This window comes from Cyrtonyx montezumae, unplaced genomic scaffold, assembly GCF_038088225.1.
Source record: "Cyrtonyx montezumae isolate F1298 unplaced genomic scaffold, pur_monq_1.0 scaffold_3, whole genome shotgun sequence".
Classification (NCBI taxonomy): domain Eukaryota; kingdom Metazoa; phylum Chordata; class Aves; order Galliformes; family Odontophoridae; genus Cyrtonyx; species Cyrtonyx montezumae.
The window spans coordinates 108,244,849-108,263,652 of record NW_027072034.1 but is presented as its reverse complement, the minus strand read 5'-3'; the positions used below and the strand labels follow the sequence as shown (position 1 = coordinate 108,263,652).

Below are 18,804 nucleotides of genomic sequence, written 5' to 3'. Positions count from 1 at the left end.
TGTCGTCTCTTAAAATAAAGCCATAACAGCATCTCTGCAGAGCTTGCTAACGGTAGAATGCACTTCTTAGACAAAGCTTAAGTGGAAGAATATCTACATGACATAGGTATCAGCATGAGACTGGCAGAAGCCAAAGCTACTTCAGAGTAGACAGAGAAGGTATTAAAAATATTATTCATTTAATTTATTTAGTCAAATACAGTGGAAAAGTGTTAATGTAGATGACACCAATGCAAAAACCTACTTCTCTTAAGAAAAAAAAAAAAGGCAAAAAAAGCACCCCACAACCAAACAAAAACCAATAAATATAACCCACTATGACTCTTCCATTATTGATGATAACAAAAAGAGAGATGGATGTAGGTCGGTTCCATATAAGCACAGAAAGGACTGACACACAAGTTCTTTTTATTTTAAGTAGAGCTGTAACAAATAACTCTTAGATGTATGTATGGCAAAAAGAAGGCAACGATAGCACCTTCATATGGGATACAGGCACTATAAAGCAACAGCAGGTGATAAAGAAGGAAAATTAACTCACCCCTTACAACAACCTGCAATGGCTTAAGAAGAGCATAATCTCTCTCCAGAGAGATGGGGAGAATCTCTCCCCCTCAGTTGCTAGCCCTTAAATGAGGGTGAGGAAGGTTGGATCCAGGCTCTACTCCTGGCCACTCAGCTATACTGCTTGCACCTGAGCTCCCTGGGTTAGTCATGCCTTCTCATCACCTGGTGCTCAAACATTGGTTCAGACCATGACCTGGCAATTCCACTGTAGAGGTATATCTGAAACCACTTAGGCACATTACTAAGTAGGAAAGAGCAAGAAGCCCCTTCTTCTCAAATACTGTTTTACTGAAACACAGTTCAGAGATCTTGAACTCCAAACAAAACAATAGTTATTTATTTTTATAACAGCCTGATGCAGAAGCTATGATTATTTAAGTAGCGATAGCTATTTCAGAAGGGTTGTTTTTGCTCTAACTCCATTCCCCCCACCCTCCTCAAAAAAAAAAGACAAATGACAGTAGAAAAAAAAATGTATGCATGTAAAAAGGTGCAGTATAAGTTTATTTAGAGTAAGTACTTAAAGATATCAAAAACACATGGAGAATTCAGTAAGATTCCTGTTCCAAGTTATCTTTCCCACACAAAAAAATAATACAAGTTGAAGATTAGATTTGCTGTTTGGCAATATAAACATTGTGAAAGTATTTTCAGCAGGAGGTATTTTGTTACATTTTGATTATTGGCTCACCTTGTGCCACATGACATCATTAGTTATAACAAGACTGAATAAAAAGTTGAAGACTGCAATTACTTGCACAAGTTGGATCACGGTTATTCTATTTCTGTAATAAAAAAACAAACCAAGCTAACCCATATGTAGCACGTGAACCATCTTTAGATTAACTGTTGAGGTTTTCAACAGTAAAATGATTTTTTTTCCTTTTTCAGTGTCTGTGTCCCAGCTTACACTTTTCCATTGAATTTTGAACCACAAAATTCAATCTATTACGTGAGATAACAGATTACAGAATTGAAACCCTCCACTTCATATTCTCTCAAGTAATTGTTCCCAAAGGTAGATGCTGAGATAAGCATTACACTTGGATCCAAGAGTCTCAGTGTTTTAAAGTAGTACTACACAACTTGTAAACAGTTCAAAAAGTGTTGAGGGTTGTTGAACCCAGTGAGAAGCCAAGCACCTACTCTCAGCCCACTTGCTGTCAGGGTCAGCATGGGGAAAAAAGAAAGCCCTGGTGCCATGCAAACAAATTTTGGCAGCTGCCCAAACCCTGCTGTGCTACCAGCACCGTCAGCTACAAATCCAGAACACAGCACCATATGGGCTGCTATGGAAAAAAACGAACTCCACCTCAGTCAGACTTAGTACAGAAAGAAACCCCAAATATATCACAGCTCACTATACTCACTATATGGGAGCTCAAAATCGAAAGCAAGTCATCTACTGCAAAATGCTTTCAGAGCATGAAATAGCATGTCAATTATAGCCTAACTCTCTCCTACAATCAATACTATTCTTAACATTTGCAGTAGTGGCTTTGGCCAGTGCATTTATCAAATAAATAAGCGATCAGGCCTTCCCCAAACATACAAGTTTGAGTAAAAGTTTGTGGTAGTTGTTATTAAAATTGATGTTTTCCTCCAACAGTTTGTATATTATTTCCTGTTTACTCCCAGCAGGTTGTAAACAGAATTGTACAGTAGATACGCATAAACAGAATGATAAATAAATGAAGCTAACAAGGTGCTCAGAAAGGTAGCTTGATGATGCCACCACTGCACATGAAAACTCATCATTAGTTTACAATGCTTGCTTACTCTAGTTTTAGGAAAAAACACTCAGTATACAGCATCAGAAGCTGCAGTTTCCATATGTCTCTTCTACTCATAAGTAAATATCCTGAGAACAGGAGTAACGAGAGCCTGAAGTCAGTGGTAGCAGTGTCTCTTCACAGAACCTGAGCATTCCTTGGCATTCATAGGACCAACTGTTCATTAAACCCAAAAATATCTCAAACAATGCTACCTCCAGAGACAGTAGTTTTTATTCATCTACCATGAAACTTGTTTCTGCTAAGTGCCACAGACCCACTAAGAGCCTTCAGGAGTTGAGAGTAAGTGTCACTTAACTCTGTGGCACTTTCAAATTCATTAAGGCCCTCGTTAGCTCTTTGTGAAATTACTCCTCACCTCTGAAAACCTAATACAGGAGACCCAGTAGTAAGGTCTCCATAAACAAAACAAAGGCCAACACAGACTAAGACCGCCCACAAAAATCAACCTCAAGCACTAAGAAGTATTCAGAAATTCAGTTTTGCAGAAAAAGGCCACTCCTGCAGAAAAGCAAGGCTCTGCCTGAGCAGGCCCCATGCCAGCCCCACGGGGTCCATCTTGCAAGAAGTGCCCTCACAGCAACTAGGGTACTTCTCCCTATACAGAAAGAGCTTTTTGGGTAAAATACAGGCTTACCTGTAGCCACATCTGAACACACACAAAGCAAAGTTGTCTCCCCAGACCTTCACAAATAGCGTTGCCAAGGCACAACAAGAAAGAGAGTGATCAAGGCCATGATGTTCCATGCACAATTTAACGCAAGCTGAGGATCCACGCCCAAGCAAGCTGAAGCCATGTAAGGCACGTAGGGGCACAGTGAACACTGATAGCTGCAGCAGTCAAACTGAACATGACTGGAGATTTCTCCCTAAACATAGAATGGCTTAAGTTGGAAGGGACATTCAGTCCCACCCTGTGCTGTGGGCAGGGCTGCCATCCCTGTTTGGGCTGCCCAGGGTCCCATCCAACCTGGCCTTGAACCTCCAGGAATGGGGCACCCACAACTCTCTGGGCAGCTGTGCCTGCAACTCCCTGCCCTTTAAGTGGAAAAAAAAAATTATTCCAACATCTCCAATATATGGGGGAGACCCAGATTTGGGTCCTAAAACACTAACAAACCTAAAAATTAAAAGAAGATGAAAAAAGACCACAATAATTCTTTTTTGAGGTATCAGAAATTTTATAGCATATGCACAGCTTTATCACTTGCCACAGGCCTTGATGCAGACGTGCCTAGAACAAGCAGAATTGCTCAGCTTAACTCCCTGGAAAACAAAAAGCAGCAGCAGCCCTACCTCCCCTTCCTCTCCCCTGCCTTTCCCCACATCAGGTCAGGCTAGCAGCAAACAGGGGTGCCCTCTATTCCACAGTGCAAGCAAGCTTACCTCTAAATATATCTAAAAAATTTTTCAAACTGCAAAATAAATACAGTTATTACTGTAAGTTATGGTGCAAAATTTAGTTATGCCTAATGTTTGGTGTGGCACGTTAGTGTTAGATAACTTGTTTTCCTTCTTAGTGTAACAATTTTCAGAGGCACATTTGAACGTTAATGGGACTTCCACAGAAAGTAACAGATGATTTTACTTTCTGGGCTTTTTACTCCCTGTCATAACAAAATAGTGATCATCTTGTTTGCTCTTCAGAAGAGGCCCTTTTGATGCACTAGGTGCTCCTTTGTTACAAGCTGCTGCAGATTTTCCTTTAGAGAGAGATTTCTTGGCTGCTGGGACCATGTTTCCATTGGTTTGCAAGTCTCTGTTTGAAGGCTGGCTTTTTGTGGAGGGCTGCACTGTCTTTTTGGTCACTGCCACTTTGGTTGAAGTTTGAGGAAGCCGCACAACAGAGAGTGGAGTGCGTTCAGGAGGTTTGGATGAGGAGGGTCCAATCTCAGGGGGCTTAGTGACATTTTGGGTCTGGAGATGCTCTGTAGTTGGTGTCTTACTGACAGATGCCGTTACGTTTTTGCTTGCAGATCCCAGTGCAGGTGGTGACTTCAGTGCTTTACTAACTGCCAGGGAAGGTACAGAAGCTGAGTGCTTTAGGATTGAAGCAGTCTTCAGGTTCCTTGCCAGGTTAGAAGATGTCTGTGGAGCTTTCCGAGGATGCTGAGACCCAGTTCCTGATGTTTGAGCAGTATTTTCAGGAGATTTCACATAGAGCTGCTGGGAATGTGCAAACTTGGCAACAGCACGCAGATTGGTAATGGGTGGTTGGGCTGGCCTTGAAGCAACAGAATTTACTTTGGTTTTAGTGACAGATACAGGTTTAGATTTAGAGGGGACACACTTCTGTTTCGAAGCCAATGATTCAGCTGTTGCAGGCAATTGAGACAACTGTTTCTTAGATGTTGAGATTGCAGAATGCATCCCTCTTGCTGCAGAGCCTTGGGCTGGGGCAAATCTAACCTTTGGAGCATCAGGGGACCGAATACGTTTGCGTAACGTTTCAGAGTGTACAAGAGCTGTTCTTGATCTTGTAGATGAAGAACTTTTGCTTGCAGGCAGTGAAGGAGCAGAAGCTGGTGAGTGGAGTGCAGGAGACTCCAGTTTCTTTGAAGTGCCCATCAATGGTTTGAAAGGAGACTGAGCATCTGTTAGTTTGGGTCTGGCTGACAACAACTTGGCAGCAGAAGATGGGTGTACTGGCACCTTTGGTGACGTCAGGGCAGGGGACTGAGCACGTTTAGACAAAGGCTTCTTAGCTGTGGCCCCATGGAAAGCCTTTAGGGCTGGAACAGGCGTAGGGGGGTTTGATGGCTGCTTCTGAAACATATTGACAGCTGACATTGGGTTCATGACAGGAGGTTCCTGAATTCTGGCTGGTGAATTGGAGACATTGTCACTGGTGACTCCCTTCTGAAATGCCAGAATTTTTTGCTCTAGAGTTGCAAACTGAAGTACCCGGCAGGGATCATATTTAAGCAGAAAACCTTGAAGAGTGTCCCAGCCCCCACCAACACGTACCATCACATGTTTGCCATGTAGCATCTGAGAATGATGGAAGATGAGCAGAAGAACATTAGAAACCTTGTTTTATGCAGCACTAAGTCATATTATAGAACACTGTCTATAAGAAAGGAGATCCTATATCAATTTCAATCATTTTAATAAAGAATTTATGTGATAACTAAGAGGTTTATGTTTCCCAATTTTTTTATTATTCTTGCAGAAGGAGTCATTATGTGTCAGGAAATAACTAAAAGTGTATATGCAGAAAATACATTAACCATTTTCTCAGCATCCTTACTTAGTATATAGAGTTTTTTGGATACTGGTTTTGTTCAATTTATGAATGTCCCCTTTTTTTTTTCTTTTTAATCCCACAAATTCTTATTCCCATTGAACCAGCTCAGCTAGCTGCAAATTATGTATAAACTCATTTGTATGGATTTTGAACAAGCAGTGTTTTCAGAATATTGTATTGCATTATCCTTATTTATACTACAAATCACTACTGAAATTTTACAAACGCAGAGAAGTATTAACTTTCTCAGTCTAGTGTGGTTCTAACTGTAAAATCAGTGATTGTAGCATCTAGTTGACTGGACCAGTTTTAAATAGAATTTGATCACATGGTATACCACACTAAATCATTCTGAAATTCTAAAGTAATATCACAAAAATTAGGTGTTTCACTTAAAAGTATTTCTCTTCCATTTTGAATATGGATTGTAATATTGAGAAACTACTTACCCGTATGAACAGTATTTTATCTCCTAGTCTATAGCGTCCCTCAGATAAGTATTCAATTGAAAATCGATGGGAGCAGCTGCAGGGTGGATCTTCTGCTATGTGTTTAACCTAATTGTTAAAATTGAAAGCATCTGTTAGTATGTTAAAATTGAAAGCATCTGTTAGTATTTTGACAGAAGCACATGTTTAACAGTTTACTGAGATATCATTATCTCATCACATTTAATATTTTCTACCCATAATTTAAGAGAACATGAGAATTTTCTTCCCTATCAAGAAAATCATAGCTACATAAAGCTTCAAAATGGAGAACAAAAGATTGAAAGAAGGAACAAAACTGTACATGCAGTAAAATATTTTGAATCCAATTGTTATGATTTCTTCAATTTCAACGTATTTCTATTTTCTTTTTAAAGATTTGTCCATAATATTATTCATAGCAGTATCAAATTCAGCCAGAATCTTTTCAAGAAATTGAAACACAAGTACCTGTATCTCTCTTGAGACTAAATCAGTACCAACCAGTTCCATTGCTACACCTTACCCAAGGGCACTTCAGCACTGTCCCTCACTTTTTAGAAGGGTTTTATAAGTTAACCTTCTATGTGATAATCAAGAAGGAAAACACTGTAGAAAAGAGAAAGATAGCCCCTGAATAAGTCTAGAGTTAGAAAGGATGTGTCTGTTAAAGCCACTTAGAAGCTTCAAAAAAATTAGAAGACCGAAACCATTGGTAAGCAGCGAAACTAGTGAGTTATCAGAGTGTGTGGATCTGGTGGCTGACATTCCCTAAGAAGTGAAAGCTTTACATTGCAATACAAGAGTCTGTTTAAACAAGTTAAATTTCAAGCCTCATTGTGCATTCATTATTGTTCATCATTCTTTCAGACCAATTCACAGGTTGTACAAGTCATTTCCTTTCCTGCACACATATTAATTTCCATTTGGTACAGCTATACAGGTTTCTTTTCCAAGTCTTCTTCAAAGCATTTCATCAAAACTTTCTTTAACATTTTACGAAGTTCGTATTAGTCATAGCATATTGATGGACAACACTTTAATGAGAGTCTGCTCAAAGCAGCAGTGGAAGAAGGGATGAATTAAGGTAAGTTACATGCATTGAAGCATTCACTTCAAAACATATAGGACAGTATTTTTACAATATTAGAATTTATTGTTCGAAAGTTTTCTTTTTAAGAAGACTTATAGATAGTAGATGAAAAATCAGCCTCTGTCATATCACACAACTACTAAGGTAAGTGTTTAACTTAAAGGCCACAATAAATAAGTACTTACTGCCTCATGTAGCTCCCCATGCTGACAACATGACTTTGCTGTGTTAACAGGTGATGCTGGTCCAGAGGTCCTTAGCAGTGTTTCTTCTAGCTCAATTTCCTTCTCCAGTTTTACTAGCACAGGAGGTTCAACTCCATATCTCAACACAATTACATAAGTAGAAATTTTAATTAATACTATGGTAAAGAAAACAAAGAAGTGATTATAACAAACAAGCAAAGTTCTGAGTAGCTAGACTAGGAGTGAACAGCACTACAACAGTCACAGGAAGAACTGTCTTAATAATCCGAAGAGAAGGAACAAGGTTTCCAAGTTTCTGGAAGAAGTCCTCTCAAAGGGGGTCTTAGAGCTACCCAGAGAAGGTAAAAACAACACTGTTAAACCTGCAAAACTTAAGTTTATCTGAATTGGTGATGAAGTACCTTAAAGCTTCCTACTCTGTGCTGGAATTAAATCAGAAGTCAATTTAGAGAACAATAAAGAGTTGATTACTACTTAAAGCCTTCATAAAACTGCCAAAAAGCTTAAAAAATTAAAGACCTTAAGATGATACTTACTATTCACTGAATTCTTCCAAGATGTACACATATCTCTAAGCTGAAGGTAACATTTAACCACAAAAAGCAATGTGGATCAGCACCTCCCCATGAAAAGAAAGCCATAAATATGTGGAAGAAAACAGTGGTCCCGGAAATGCTACTCATTACTTCCTGCACATAATTAACATCTACTGCTTTGCACTTAATGACCACAGTCTGTCTTAGCTTTTGACTAATAGCATACATTCTTCAGTTTCTATTTCAGGTCATGAATGGATCAAATACCTGGATACAATGCGTCCAATTTCCAACAAGCAAAGATACACTTGTCTTGGATCCTTATGCAAAACTAAAAAATAAAAAATAAAAGGGAGTTGTAACACATATTTATTGTGGGAAGGCCTCTGCAATTGAAAAAAGAGAATAAGGAAATGATTGCAATTCAGTCATCATTCTGCTCAGAGGCAAGGGGCAGTGAGCCAATCTGAAGTGCCCTGTACTGTGGATAAAGCACTAGACGCTTTCCAACTCTAATTTTCTTGTCCAAAGAGCGTCTAAATCCATTCTAACACAGCTTTTATGCTGTTTCTCCTAGATGTGAACTGGAAAACAAGAAAGCTGAAGAGCTTTTCCTTCTCTTTCACATATACATTATAGCAGTCTTGCAGATAAAGAGCGTTCAACAACAGCAAATAGGAAAATACAGGAAAACATTCAGCTGACAAATGGATGCCTAAGCACAACCACAGCTTCAATGGTTTAAAACACTGACTGTGAAAGAGTAATCCAGGTGACTGTAATAATTACAGGAATGTCTCTTTTTTCATCTCTTCAAACATTCAGTGCCCATCTCATGGCAGATCTGCACATTTGTACTAGAAGACATCACTTTGCCAGTGATAAGTACCCTGTGGATCCCCACCCCATGCTGCATGGTCCTTTCACTTGGTTTATTACCCCCGCCCCCCACTATCCACCCAAAGGTTTTCTTCAGAACCATGTATCCTGATGAGGCTGTGCTCTGAGAAAGAGGGTGGAACCCTCTGACTGTAAGAAAGGGGTGAGGATGACATTGATCAAACACTCAACCTCAAGTATCAGGCACCAGCAGTGATCACAGCAAACCAGAAAAATAAGCTCAGATGTTATTAGCACTTCTGTGCTAGGCTTTGCTTCTCCACAACTGTGCCTACATTCATTGCTCAGCACACCCCTCATTTCAGAACAGCTCTAACAGTTGTGCATACTTGATCATGTAGGCACACAAAATCATAAGCTCCTGAATCTTGAATCATGAATAGAGATGAATCCTGAAGCTGAAGAATGAGAGCTGCACATAGATGACTCTGGCAGCTGCCCTTGGTCTTCTTGACAACTTAGAAATGACAGCATTCAATTATTTTTGCTACCTCTCTAAAGAATGGAGGAACAGAAGAAAACCAAGATCTATTTTGGTTCTGCTTCTTGCAGCTTCTATCCTTACCTATGCAAATAGGAAAGGAAATAAAAGAAGGAACAGAATGGTTTAAAACATCACACAACTAAATACTTCCTCCTCAGCCTCCATTTAAACCTCAAAATTGAGACTCTGTCAATAGTTTCTAAGAAGTCCACAAACAGTTGTATGAATGTTGTAGAAAACAAATGAGCCTCATGCTTTCTTAGCCATTGAGGAATGCTGCCTAACAACTCAGAAACCAAAGGCTGGAAAAAATGTCATTCAGGTTGCTTCACTCTACACAGACATCATTGTTCTTTGCCCACCATTAAGTATAAGAAATGGGAAAAAACATAGATAGAATTTTATATGGTACCATTTATATAAACTTCCTTCATGCTGTGCAGTAACAGTATTAAGTAGAACATGAAAATTCACTCTGAAGAGAAACTTAATGATTCAGCTCCATATTTACAGATTAAACCTAATATCTTTCCAGATGTTCAACTTGGTAAGTAAAATGACTTCACTCGAAATAAGACTGAAATGTTTACTAAAGTAGAAGCTGAACATGAAGTCAGATGTTCTTGCTTACACAGAATCATAGAACGGCTTGTGTTAGAAACATCATCTAGTTTCAAGAAGTTATATTATCTAATCCAATTTGTAACTCTACTTATTAAAAGATCTGATTATGGTGGGTAATTCATGAACACAAAGTTGACCCAGCTATAATCCAAAAGATAATAATCACCTTTTTTTTTCACATGTCAGCACTAAGAAAAAGGCATAATTTGCCTGAATCCAGAAGAAAAAAATAAAAATATACCCAGCAGAAACCAAGGCTCCATGTTAAAGGGCATCTCATAATGGCTACTCACCCTGATATCTCAGGAACAATTACTTTTCTCCATCACCACCCACACTTACCAGGAGGTGTTGCTATGCGTGTTTGACAGGAAAGCAACAATTGCCAGGTTGTCTTTCCCCTATTTCATTCATAAAGAACAGCTTGAAAGTTTGATGGGGAACATCAATGGAAAGAATAAGTCATCAAGGAGACATCAAGTCGTCTCCTTTCAACTGCCAAATAGGCTTACAGATTATATTTATGCAACACAGCAAGCTTGTGTCATGAGTTGCAATCAGACTTCAAAACAATTCTTGGTGATGAGCAAAAGCCACAGCATTATGAAATCCTGTCTACTTATCTCAGGGAGACTAAACTGGTTTTAGTTATCCAGACAGTTAAAGGAACTAAGATGTTTAAACAGTGTAATTCATTTAAGTAAAAATTAATAAATACTAGAACTAGTTTTCTTATATCTCAATTCTACTCATCTGCACTTCATGGCTCTGAAAAAAAAGACAGTCCCTAGTTAAATCAGAATGAGGCAGATGCAAATAAGGATGTTTTCTCAACTGCTTTAAAAGATGTGTGGTGCAGTAGGGAAGGCATAGGTAGTCCAACTAACAAGGAGAGTTTAAAAGAAAAGTAGCTAGTCAAACCAGAACCTCCAATTTAAATAGCATTAAAAGGCACAAAGACTTCAAGAAAATCTAGTAAGTTTTGTGACATATTCACATGATTACCGAAAACAAACGATCTTCACAATTTTTTTGCTGTTTCTCTTGAGAGGAAGATTTTTTTTTCCTCTATTTTTTTTTTCCTCTATTTTTCTTTTGGCTTGCCAAAAGAAAAGTTTATATTAATTAGTTTCTATTGACATAATAACTGGTAGAAGAGTGTTACATGATTTCCATACAATGGAAGCAGTTTCTCTTAATTAACAGTCAAAAAAAAATGTATTTCATCTGGAACTATTTGTCTAGTAGCTGTTAGTTACAAGGGATGGGCTGTGCACTGTGGCAGGCATACACACAGTTGGCAATATTTATTTTTATAACTATCCTGTTAGACAGGAGAATAAAAATGTTTTATAGTTATGCCAAGTAAGTCTTGAACTAAATGTTAATTACCAACAGACTGTTGTCATTTCAGGCCTAGTCCTCTGCTGTAGTTACCAAACTTAGTAGTCATAAATGCATTATTCTGAATGCTTTCTCCAGTAAGAATTATCTCCATTACCAAATAAAGGATCTTATTGTGAATTGACTCTATGGCCCTGTGGTATTCCAGCATAGGGAAAGCATACGTAGAGAATGGAAGGGACACCACAACTTCTCTGTTTCTTGGTGGGGCTTTTTTACAGAAGGAAAACATGTGAGTTAACTGCACAGCTCTCACTACCCCCCTTCCTCCCACATGGCAACTTTTAGAAGGCTGGAAAAGCATCCTTCACTGAACTGTGCTTTTAGAATAAATAAAATCATTAATAGTTTGAACAAGACAGACACAGTCACGACAAAAGCTTTTTAAGACTATATGCAACAGTACTCCCTGGCAAGGTGGTTTTCCACACACAGACCAAAGCAATCTTACAAAAAGATAGATTTACCTAAACCTTCAGATTCAAAGAGGTAAGTCTCATCAACTCCAATGGCCCTACACCAGTTAAGAAAGTTGGCTGTGTTATCTCTGGCAAAAAAAGATCCTGACGGAGCATCTTTCTTACATGGAACCTTTCTCATTGGAAAATTCTGGCAAGAAAAGAAAACAAAAGTACATTGTGCACATCAACACTGCCAACAGAGTTAAAAGCACATTTAAAAAAGATAATCCAACATTCAGAGTACAGAAGCAGTGGTCAGTAGCTATTACTGGTTCAAGAAAATCATGTATTCTATTAAACAAGCTACTCTAATGTAGATGGTATTCATTCTTACCCACATTAATAGTAAATGGAATTAACAATACTTAGGTCTGTAACCTCTCACAAAAAGTTGTCCATACAGTCACTTCCCCATTTCCCCCTCTGCTGGCTTATAAGTCTTACTGTTGGTTTCTCATGTCTAGATAATGATTACTTCTTCCCAACTTCTGTTCATAGCCATAGAACGAGCACGGACAGAGAACCTTGATCAACTAAACTATACATGACTGCCTCACTGCAACATTTTAGAGCCCAGTTTAGAAAGTATAGGAAGTCATATGGGAGCAAGGGACAATATAATTTCAAGATAGTAGCCTTAAAACAAACAAATACTGATTTGTTTTAAACAAAAAGGTTTGAACAAAAATAAAAAAGTTAGGTATCTTCTGTTCCTTACTATTTAAAGTGTTTATTATCTAGGTATCAAAAAATTAAATATAACTTACTCTTAAACTATTTGAGCTACATGATTTTTTAATTGCGTTTTGAAGAACGCCAATCAATTGGCAGAGTAGTACTCCATTATCAAGCTCTTCCAGCAGTTGCTCTGCCGTGACTTCTATTCCTAAAAAAGAAGGCCAACACTGGAGTTACTCCACAGAAGACAAAAGAGTTTCACACAAACTTACAGGCAACTCCAAGAGTGTTCCAGTGCTAAAGTCTTCAATTAAACTACACTCCACAAAGGAAGAGAAGCCTGGTGGCCAACATTCAGCACTGTTGTTGCTTAGGCTCATCTAACATAAGCTGGCTATTTGAATAGTTCTTCCCATCTATGGTCTAGACCAATAAAAGAAATTGCTGCTGAAATAATAAAATAGCGAAAGCTTTTAGAAAGAAGTTTCCAAAACATTCATTCTAAATAAATACTTGAGTATCCAGCCCAATTACATGTCACAGGTATCTCCACATAATAAAAGAAAATGGGATTTAACAGACAGAAAATTAGAAGAAATATAAAGTAAAATCAAATGTTCACTTAAACTAACAAGATTCAGAACTATACATTATAAGGATTAATCACTTTACCTCTAATAGTTGGAAGCTAATAAGATCTGAAACCAGAACGTGCATTTTAATGCAATTCTCTTAACAACTCAGGCTCAAATACATCAAGTATTGATAGTATTATGGATCTTAAGTGTCAGTGTTGAGTTGGATATTTGAATGTGCTTTGAAATTCATTAGACAGTGATTTATTTTTAACCTCACCCAGCAAGCCAGACAGCCAGATTGATAGGTCTTCTTGCATAGGCACCAAAGTTGCTTCATGCCGCACAGATATCCACTGGTCATACAGGCACACATCTGCCAGACCCGGGCCATGTCTGGGAGTCAGAGGGCTTCGAGGACTTAAGGGAAGGTCATCTCCAAACCACACCTGCAGGAGATTGTGCTCAAGACAGTGAGCTCTAATATTCGCAGACAGAGAGTAGAATCTCACAGTTCTGAATAAAATATATTTCTATTTTTGAAGCAATTTACTGATATGCAGGATTTTAGAAACACTTCACTAGCAGTAAAGTTTTAAATTTTTTAAATTTTTTTAAATTTTAAAAATGTTTTAATTTTTTTTCTTATCCTTTGACTTAGAAAACTTCTCAGGAAATAGTGCTTAGAAAGTGAAACTATTGCCTATCTGACTACAACATTGGGTTATCTATCTCACCACAGTGCTCCACTTGCTGAAAGGGAAAACTCTTATTCATTTATTTGTTTAAAAGGCTAGAGATTATCCTGTGGATTTCATCACTTCATCTGCTTCAGGGCAGACGTTTGCATAAAAACACAATATAGAATTCAAACATTACAAAAGGCATTTACCTGAACTGCATTCTGCATGGTCACCTGCATTTACATTAGTTTCTCCCTCTGGGGAAAGAGAAATTTAAATACAGTCAATCCTACTTCCTAAAAGATCCCAACAAAACCCACCAGGCAAAATACAAGCAAATCTAAAAAGACAAAGATGGAAGAAAGGAATAGTTATTTTAGTGTTTAAAATGTTAATTCAGTATTCAGGCTCCTTTAGCACTCTGTCCTTAAATAAAGTAGCAGTTATTACAGCTTAAAGTAGCAACTAACTTCAAGTGCATAAACAATGCTCAAAGGATTACATTGGTTAAAGGAGCTATAAGGCATTTCCCTTTCCAAAGAGAAATATTAATACTCAAACAGTTCTTAGACTTAGCATGGCTGGCACTTAGTCTCCCAGCCTATCACAAACATATCTTATACGTGCATGCAGACACACATATACATCCTGAGGTTACTTAAAATACTTCAAAGATTAAGAATCTGACTCTTACATAGATACACAAGAGAAATCAATGGTTTTACTCCTTTCTATATGGATTTTGACACGGATTTTCACACAGCTATCATAAACCTAAGTTTTCAATGGAATGCTGCAAGCAATTATGGCAAAGTCTTTGCAAAACAATCCTTAAATTAAGTTTTAGAAGCAATCAGGTCAAGACTTCCTTGTCCCTTTTTCCAGCAGTGCTTTCAATAATAGGAAAAACCAACACAAACTGTGCAGCAGGCTGGGGGTCATGAATTAAGCGTCTCTTTATAGGCTTGAGGTTTAGAGTTGTGCAATATTAGTTATATGAGCACTTACTGGAAGGAATTTCCTCAGCATAATTCTCCACAGCGGTAGTAGAGTGCATTACTGACTACAAACATACCTGTGCATGTCTTGGAGACAGTTAAAAACAATTTTCTCAGTTCATTAATTAAGATCACCTTACTAATCAGGCTGGAAATCAGACTGCAGACAGACGACATCAATAGTTGAAACACACATTCTCCTCTGAAAATTAATAACTCCCTGCTCCTGCTCCAGATGCAACCTAACCTTCCTAAGATGAAAGGCCCATCTCAGAGGAGCTAATCCTTCCACAGAATCGAGCCCTATGCATTACATAGGACCACACATCAGAAATTTCAGACAACTTACCTCTGTCACAGGACACGGAGCAAGAACTTTGTCTCCAGACTGAACCCACTTCCTTCTATGAGGACTGCCAGCGCTACTCCAACGTTATCAGATACTTTAAGTGGTATCTTTCCCCTTCTATTTCCTAAGGGGAAAAAAAAACAAACAAAAAAAAGAGCCATCCTCTCCATAATGCCATTTATCTTCTGATGAATGAACAAGGGAAGAACAGAGTATACACCAAGCATTACTAATGAGCATGTTATGCTTCCCACAGCGCTGTCCAGGGGAATACATTTTCCTTTAGCATAAGGAAGCTATTGTCCCATGAGAGTTGCAGTAAGAGGCTTCATTATAAAAAATAAATAAATAAATAAATAAATGAAACAGCAGAACAGCCAGCAAAGAATCTGGTCTCATTAAAACAAGGAGCTCCACACTGGCCTACAAACTGGCACTCTAACTAACTGCCAAAGGAAGAACAAAAGGCAGCCTAATTCACAGGGAGCGCTCAAAGAACGAACAAAGCAAAATATTCACACGACAGCTATCGCAAGAATGTTCAGCATCTGCAGTTTTGTAGAAATGCCCAACAAAATCTGGTCATAAATATGGAGATTGAGGAGAAGAGTCGTGGCACTTGAACTTCAAGGGCCTGCTGTTCTAAAAGAAGTTGTTTTGTAAGCCTGCGTGCACTGAAGCTCTCTAGAAAGAGAAATGGGTTCAGTTAGCACTGGGGTACCTGAATGGCATTTACCAAAAAAATTTCATCAGAACAGACTATCCTGCATGGATTTTGAGCTGACAGTTAAAGTTAGTTTAAGAGTTAGTCTCAGATCCCACACTGTCTGCTCTCAGATTGCAGAGAGCGCAGATCAACACAGCCTCATCGCTGGCAAGAAGGATGGGATGAGAAGAGCCAGTAACCTCCTGCCTTCAAGTGGTCAACATGCAAAGGTGCAGTCGTTGCCACGGTGAGGAAAACACTGCAGGAGTAGGTGTTCACAAACAAATCAGATTTCTCATAAAACCAGTGGAGTTTCCTGCACCAAGATGTTACATGTAATGAATGAACCAAGTATTTGACATGGAATTCAGGCAGCTCCAGCTAGAACCATCTGCATTTTTTCAGTTCATCTTCATTCAACAAGCAGCTAGTGCCCGGGGCTCACAAGTGTGAAAGAGAAGGCCCCAGAATGACTATGTAATATGCCATTTCACCACACCTGGCCAGCTGGTATCCTTAAGCTTCCTAGAAAGGCTGTCTACTTGCTCACGTCTTTAAACAGGGGAAGATGAAGAAACTGGAAAGTGCTTCCTAATCAGGGGACAAAGCCCAGTGCTTGCAAGATGTAGAGATTCCTGACCACCAGCACCACTCCCAGAAAACACATCCCATCCAATCTCCTCTGGCTCTTCTGCTGCCCACAGGCTCCATGGGATGGGTGGAGAGGAGAAATACTGCTTAACAGCACCTGATGGCGAGACTGATAGAGCAAGACTTATTCGCAGCAAGACACGTGGGCAGCCCCAAATGATACACCAGGGAAGGCAATAGCTGCTGTCAGCTGGCTGAGTGCTGAGCCTCCAGCAAAGGACTGGAGCTGTGGATTAACAAAGACAAGTGGATAAAAAGGTACCTAACAAAGCACAGAGAGAGACGTTTCTCAAGAAGAGGGGTGCAGACACACTCTGACAGCCTCGCATGACCACTTGGACCGCTTTGCACTCCAGTGCACTGTCCACCACAAAAGCCCTTCAACGCCAGTACTCCAGTGTGCTAAGCACATGCTCTTAGATGCTCCCCAAGATATCCTGCTCAGTATCAGTTATATCAGGTTGAATACATGGTCCCCAACCAGCAAGACATGCTACCCTAATTACAAGCCATTCAGTAGCACAAGATGAACCACATCCAAATCTCATTTCATTAGATGGCTCTGTTTATGAGCAAACAAAAAAGTCCAGAGCTCTGCAGCTATTTAATACACAGAAAAAGCAACCATTCCTCTATCATGTGGAACTTAAAGGGATTCACAGGTTCATTGAAAACCCTTGGTAAGGAACACTTTCACATCCTCACCCTTTGCTTAATATCACACTTCATCTTCAGTTCCATCAACACCCAAAGGCTGGTACAGCAGACTATCCCAGAGCAGCTGGAATCTGCAGGTGAGCCTGAGAGCACCCACTGAAACCCACATTTTTAAACACTTCCAAATGAAAGAAGCTGTCAGAACAGGATCTGTTGAAACCTACTATAGAAGACAACCAAGATGTTTTTTTTGCACATAGTCCCTAACATGCGGAAGAGAGGTTAGCACAACACGACACATCCAGCAGAGCGCTACTCCCATCACTACGGCAATTACAGAGCCCTTTCGCTCACGGCTGAGTCAGCAGGAGCTCTGCTTCCCTGGGGAGGCCTCAGAGGCATGAAAGGGAAGGAACCAGACGAGTCGGTGCAAGGCACAGTAGGGCTGCGGGGCGGCAGTGCTGGCAGCTCTCCTTGGGGCCACCTTTGCACATCCTCCAGCTAGGGCAGGCACTGCCCCGGGGCAGCAGGGAGGGCTGAAGCCCACCCGAGCTTCAGGACAAGCACGTTGTCTCGGAGCATCCACTTTGAGAGCCGCTGGTTCTACTGTGCCACGCTTGCACTGAGTTATTCTGGTTCATGAGAACTAGCTCCGTTCTCTCACTTTTCCACCCCGGTTTTCTTCCAGTTAAGTAATACACAGTGAAGCAACACGCAGTGAAGCAGTGCTCCTCTGGCCAGCAGGAGGAATGTATTGGGACTTAATATAAAATCCCACCTTATTATGAAAGACCCACCTGCCACGCATAGACTAGCTACACCCTGAATCCTAAGGGCACCCACAGTCACTCTTTTCCCCACGTCTCTGCCTGATACTTACGCCCGACAGCACGCAGCATCCCTGGAGCACTGCCAGGTTTTTCGGCAGAGAGGAACCGACGTTTCCCAGCTCTCTCAGCGACACCGACGAGCACCGCAGCCGAAAGCACGGGGCACGCTTCCTACAACACCAGCATCGCACCCCCCAAACGCGAGAACTGATTTGCAAAGTTCCGTGCGAACGCAACCCACTTCCCCCCTCCCCTTACATCGGAGTCTCTGAGTTCCGAACCGCCGTCCTCACCTGCACCCCAACTCCCACCGCCCCGCGCCGACGCCGCGGACACACAGCGCAGCACCACCGCCCCGCGCCGGCCGCTCCGTTCGAAAGAGCCAATCAGCGCCCGCGGGGCGGGGCCACACCTGGCGCCGCGCCACCGGCAACCGCGCCCCGCGCGGGAACCGCGCGCCCTCAGAGCCACTCGGGGTGGGTTGGCGCCGCCTGATTTTAACTTTGAAAGACTAAGAACGCAAAGCGACGCCTCTGCGTCGCGAAAAGGGCTTTGTGTGTGTATGTGTTTGTGTGTGTGTGTGTGTGTCCCTCTGCCCGCGATGTTTTTAGTCTTCTGAAGAAATCGGAGCTTGCCTGAGGCGAGCACATTTCAGTGACACACCGTGGCAGTAATGATTTCTGCTGGTTTATTGCGGTAAATATTTGGAATATATTCTTTAATGGAGGCCAAGCACAAAAACACAGCTACGGAAAAATGTGAGTGGAAACGCGCATCACCCCATTCTGCAATAGGAGCTCTGCAAAATGCACAGCTGGGATTAGCAGGGCTCCTGCGATGGGATGCTGAATTCTTCCTGATCAGAGCACATAAATACAAAGAAAGTTACAAGTCA

General features: G+C 40.4%; 1 protein-coding gene across 2 annotated transcripts; it reads right to left on the bottom strand.

Annotated features, from left to right (window-relative positions):
• Nucleotides 1–3,895: 3,895 nt before the first annotated feature.
• On the bottom strand, nucleotides 3,896–18,096 carry GAS2L3 (growth arrest specific 2 like 3). 2 transcript variants are annotated; one of them, XM_065742752.1, is made up of 10 exons: nucleotides 17,960–18,096; nucleotides 15,066–15,189; nucleotides 13,928–13,975; nucleotides 13,316–13,484; nucleotides 12,550–12,668; nucleotides 11,789–11,930; nucleotides 8,177–8,240; nucleotides 7,353–7,491; nucleotides 6,057–6,164; nucleotides 3,896–5,351 (listed from the first exon to the last, which is right to left on the bottom strand). In XM_065742752.1, exons 3-10 carry the CDS (start codon nucleotides 13,955–13,957, stop codon nucleotides 3,945–3,947), a joined length of 2,178 nt encoding a protein of 725 aa, XP_065598824.1. In that variant the 5' UTR covers nucleotides 13,958–13,975; nucleotides 15,066–15,189; nucleotides 17,960–18,096; the 3' UTR covers nucleotides 3,896–3,944. The 2 variants fall into 2 exon arrangements, with proteins under 2 accessions (XP_065598824.1, XP_065598825.1); XM_065742753.1 differs by lacking the exons at nucleotides 12,550–12,668; nucleotides 13,316–13,484; nucleotides 13,928–13,975; nucleotides 15,066–15,189; nucleotides 17,960–18,096 and adding an exon at nucleotides 12,227–12,266.
• Between the last annotated feature and the right edge of the window lie 708 nt (nucleotides 18,097–18,804).

Excerpts from the sequence above, each read along its gene's own strand:
- GAS2L3 (XM_065742752.1), bottom strand. The coding sequence starts at position 13,957 with ATGCAGGTGACCATGCAGAATGCAGTTCAG. Across the intron at positions 11,931-12,549 it reads GTAGCTCAAATAGTTTAAGA|AATTTTCCAATGAGAAAGGT; the intron begins GTAAGTTATATT and ends TTTTCTTGCCAG. Across the intron at positions 8,241-11,788 it reads CTTTGAATCTGAAGGTTTAG|TTTTGCATAAGGATCCAAGA; the intron begins GTAAATCTATCT and ends TTTATTTTTTAG.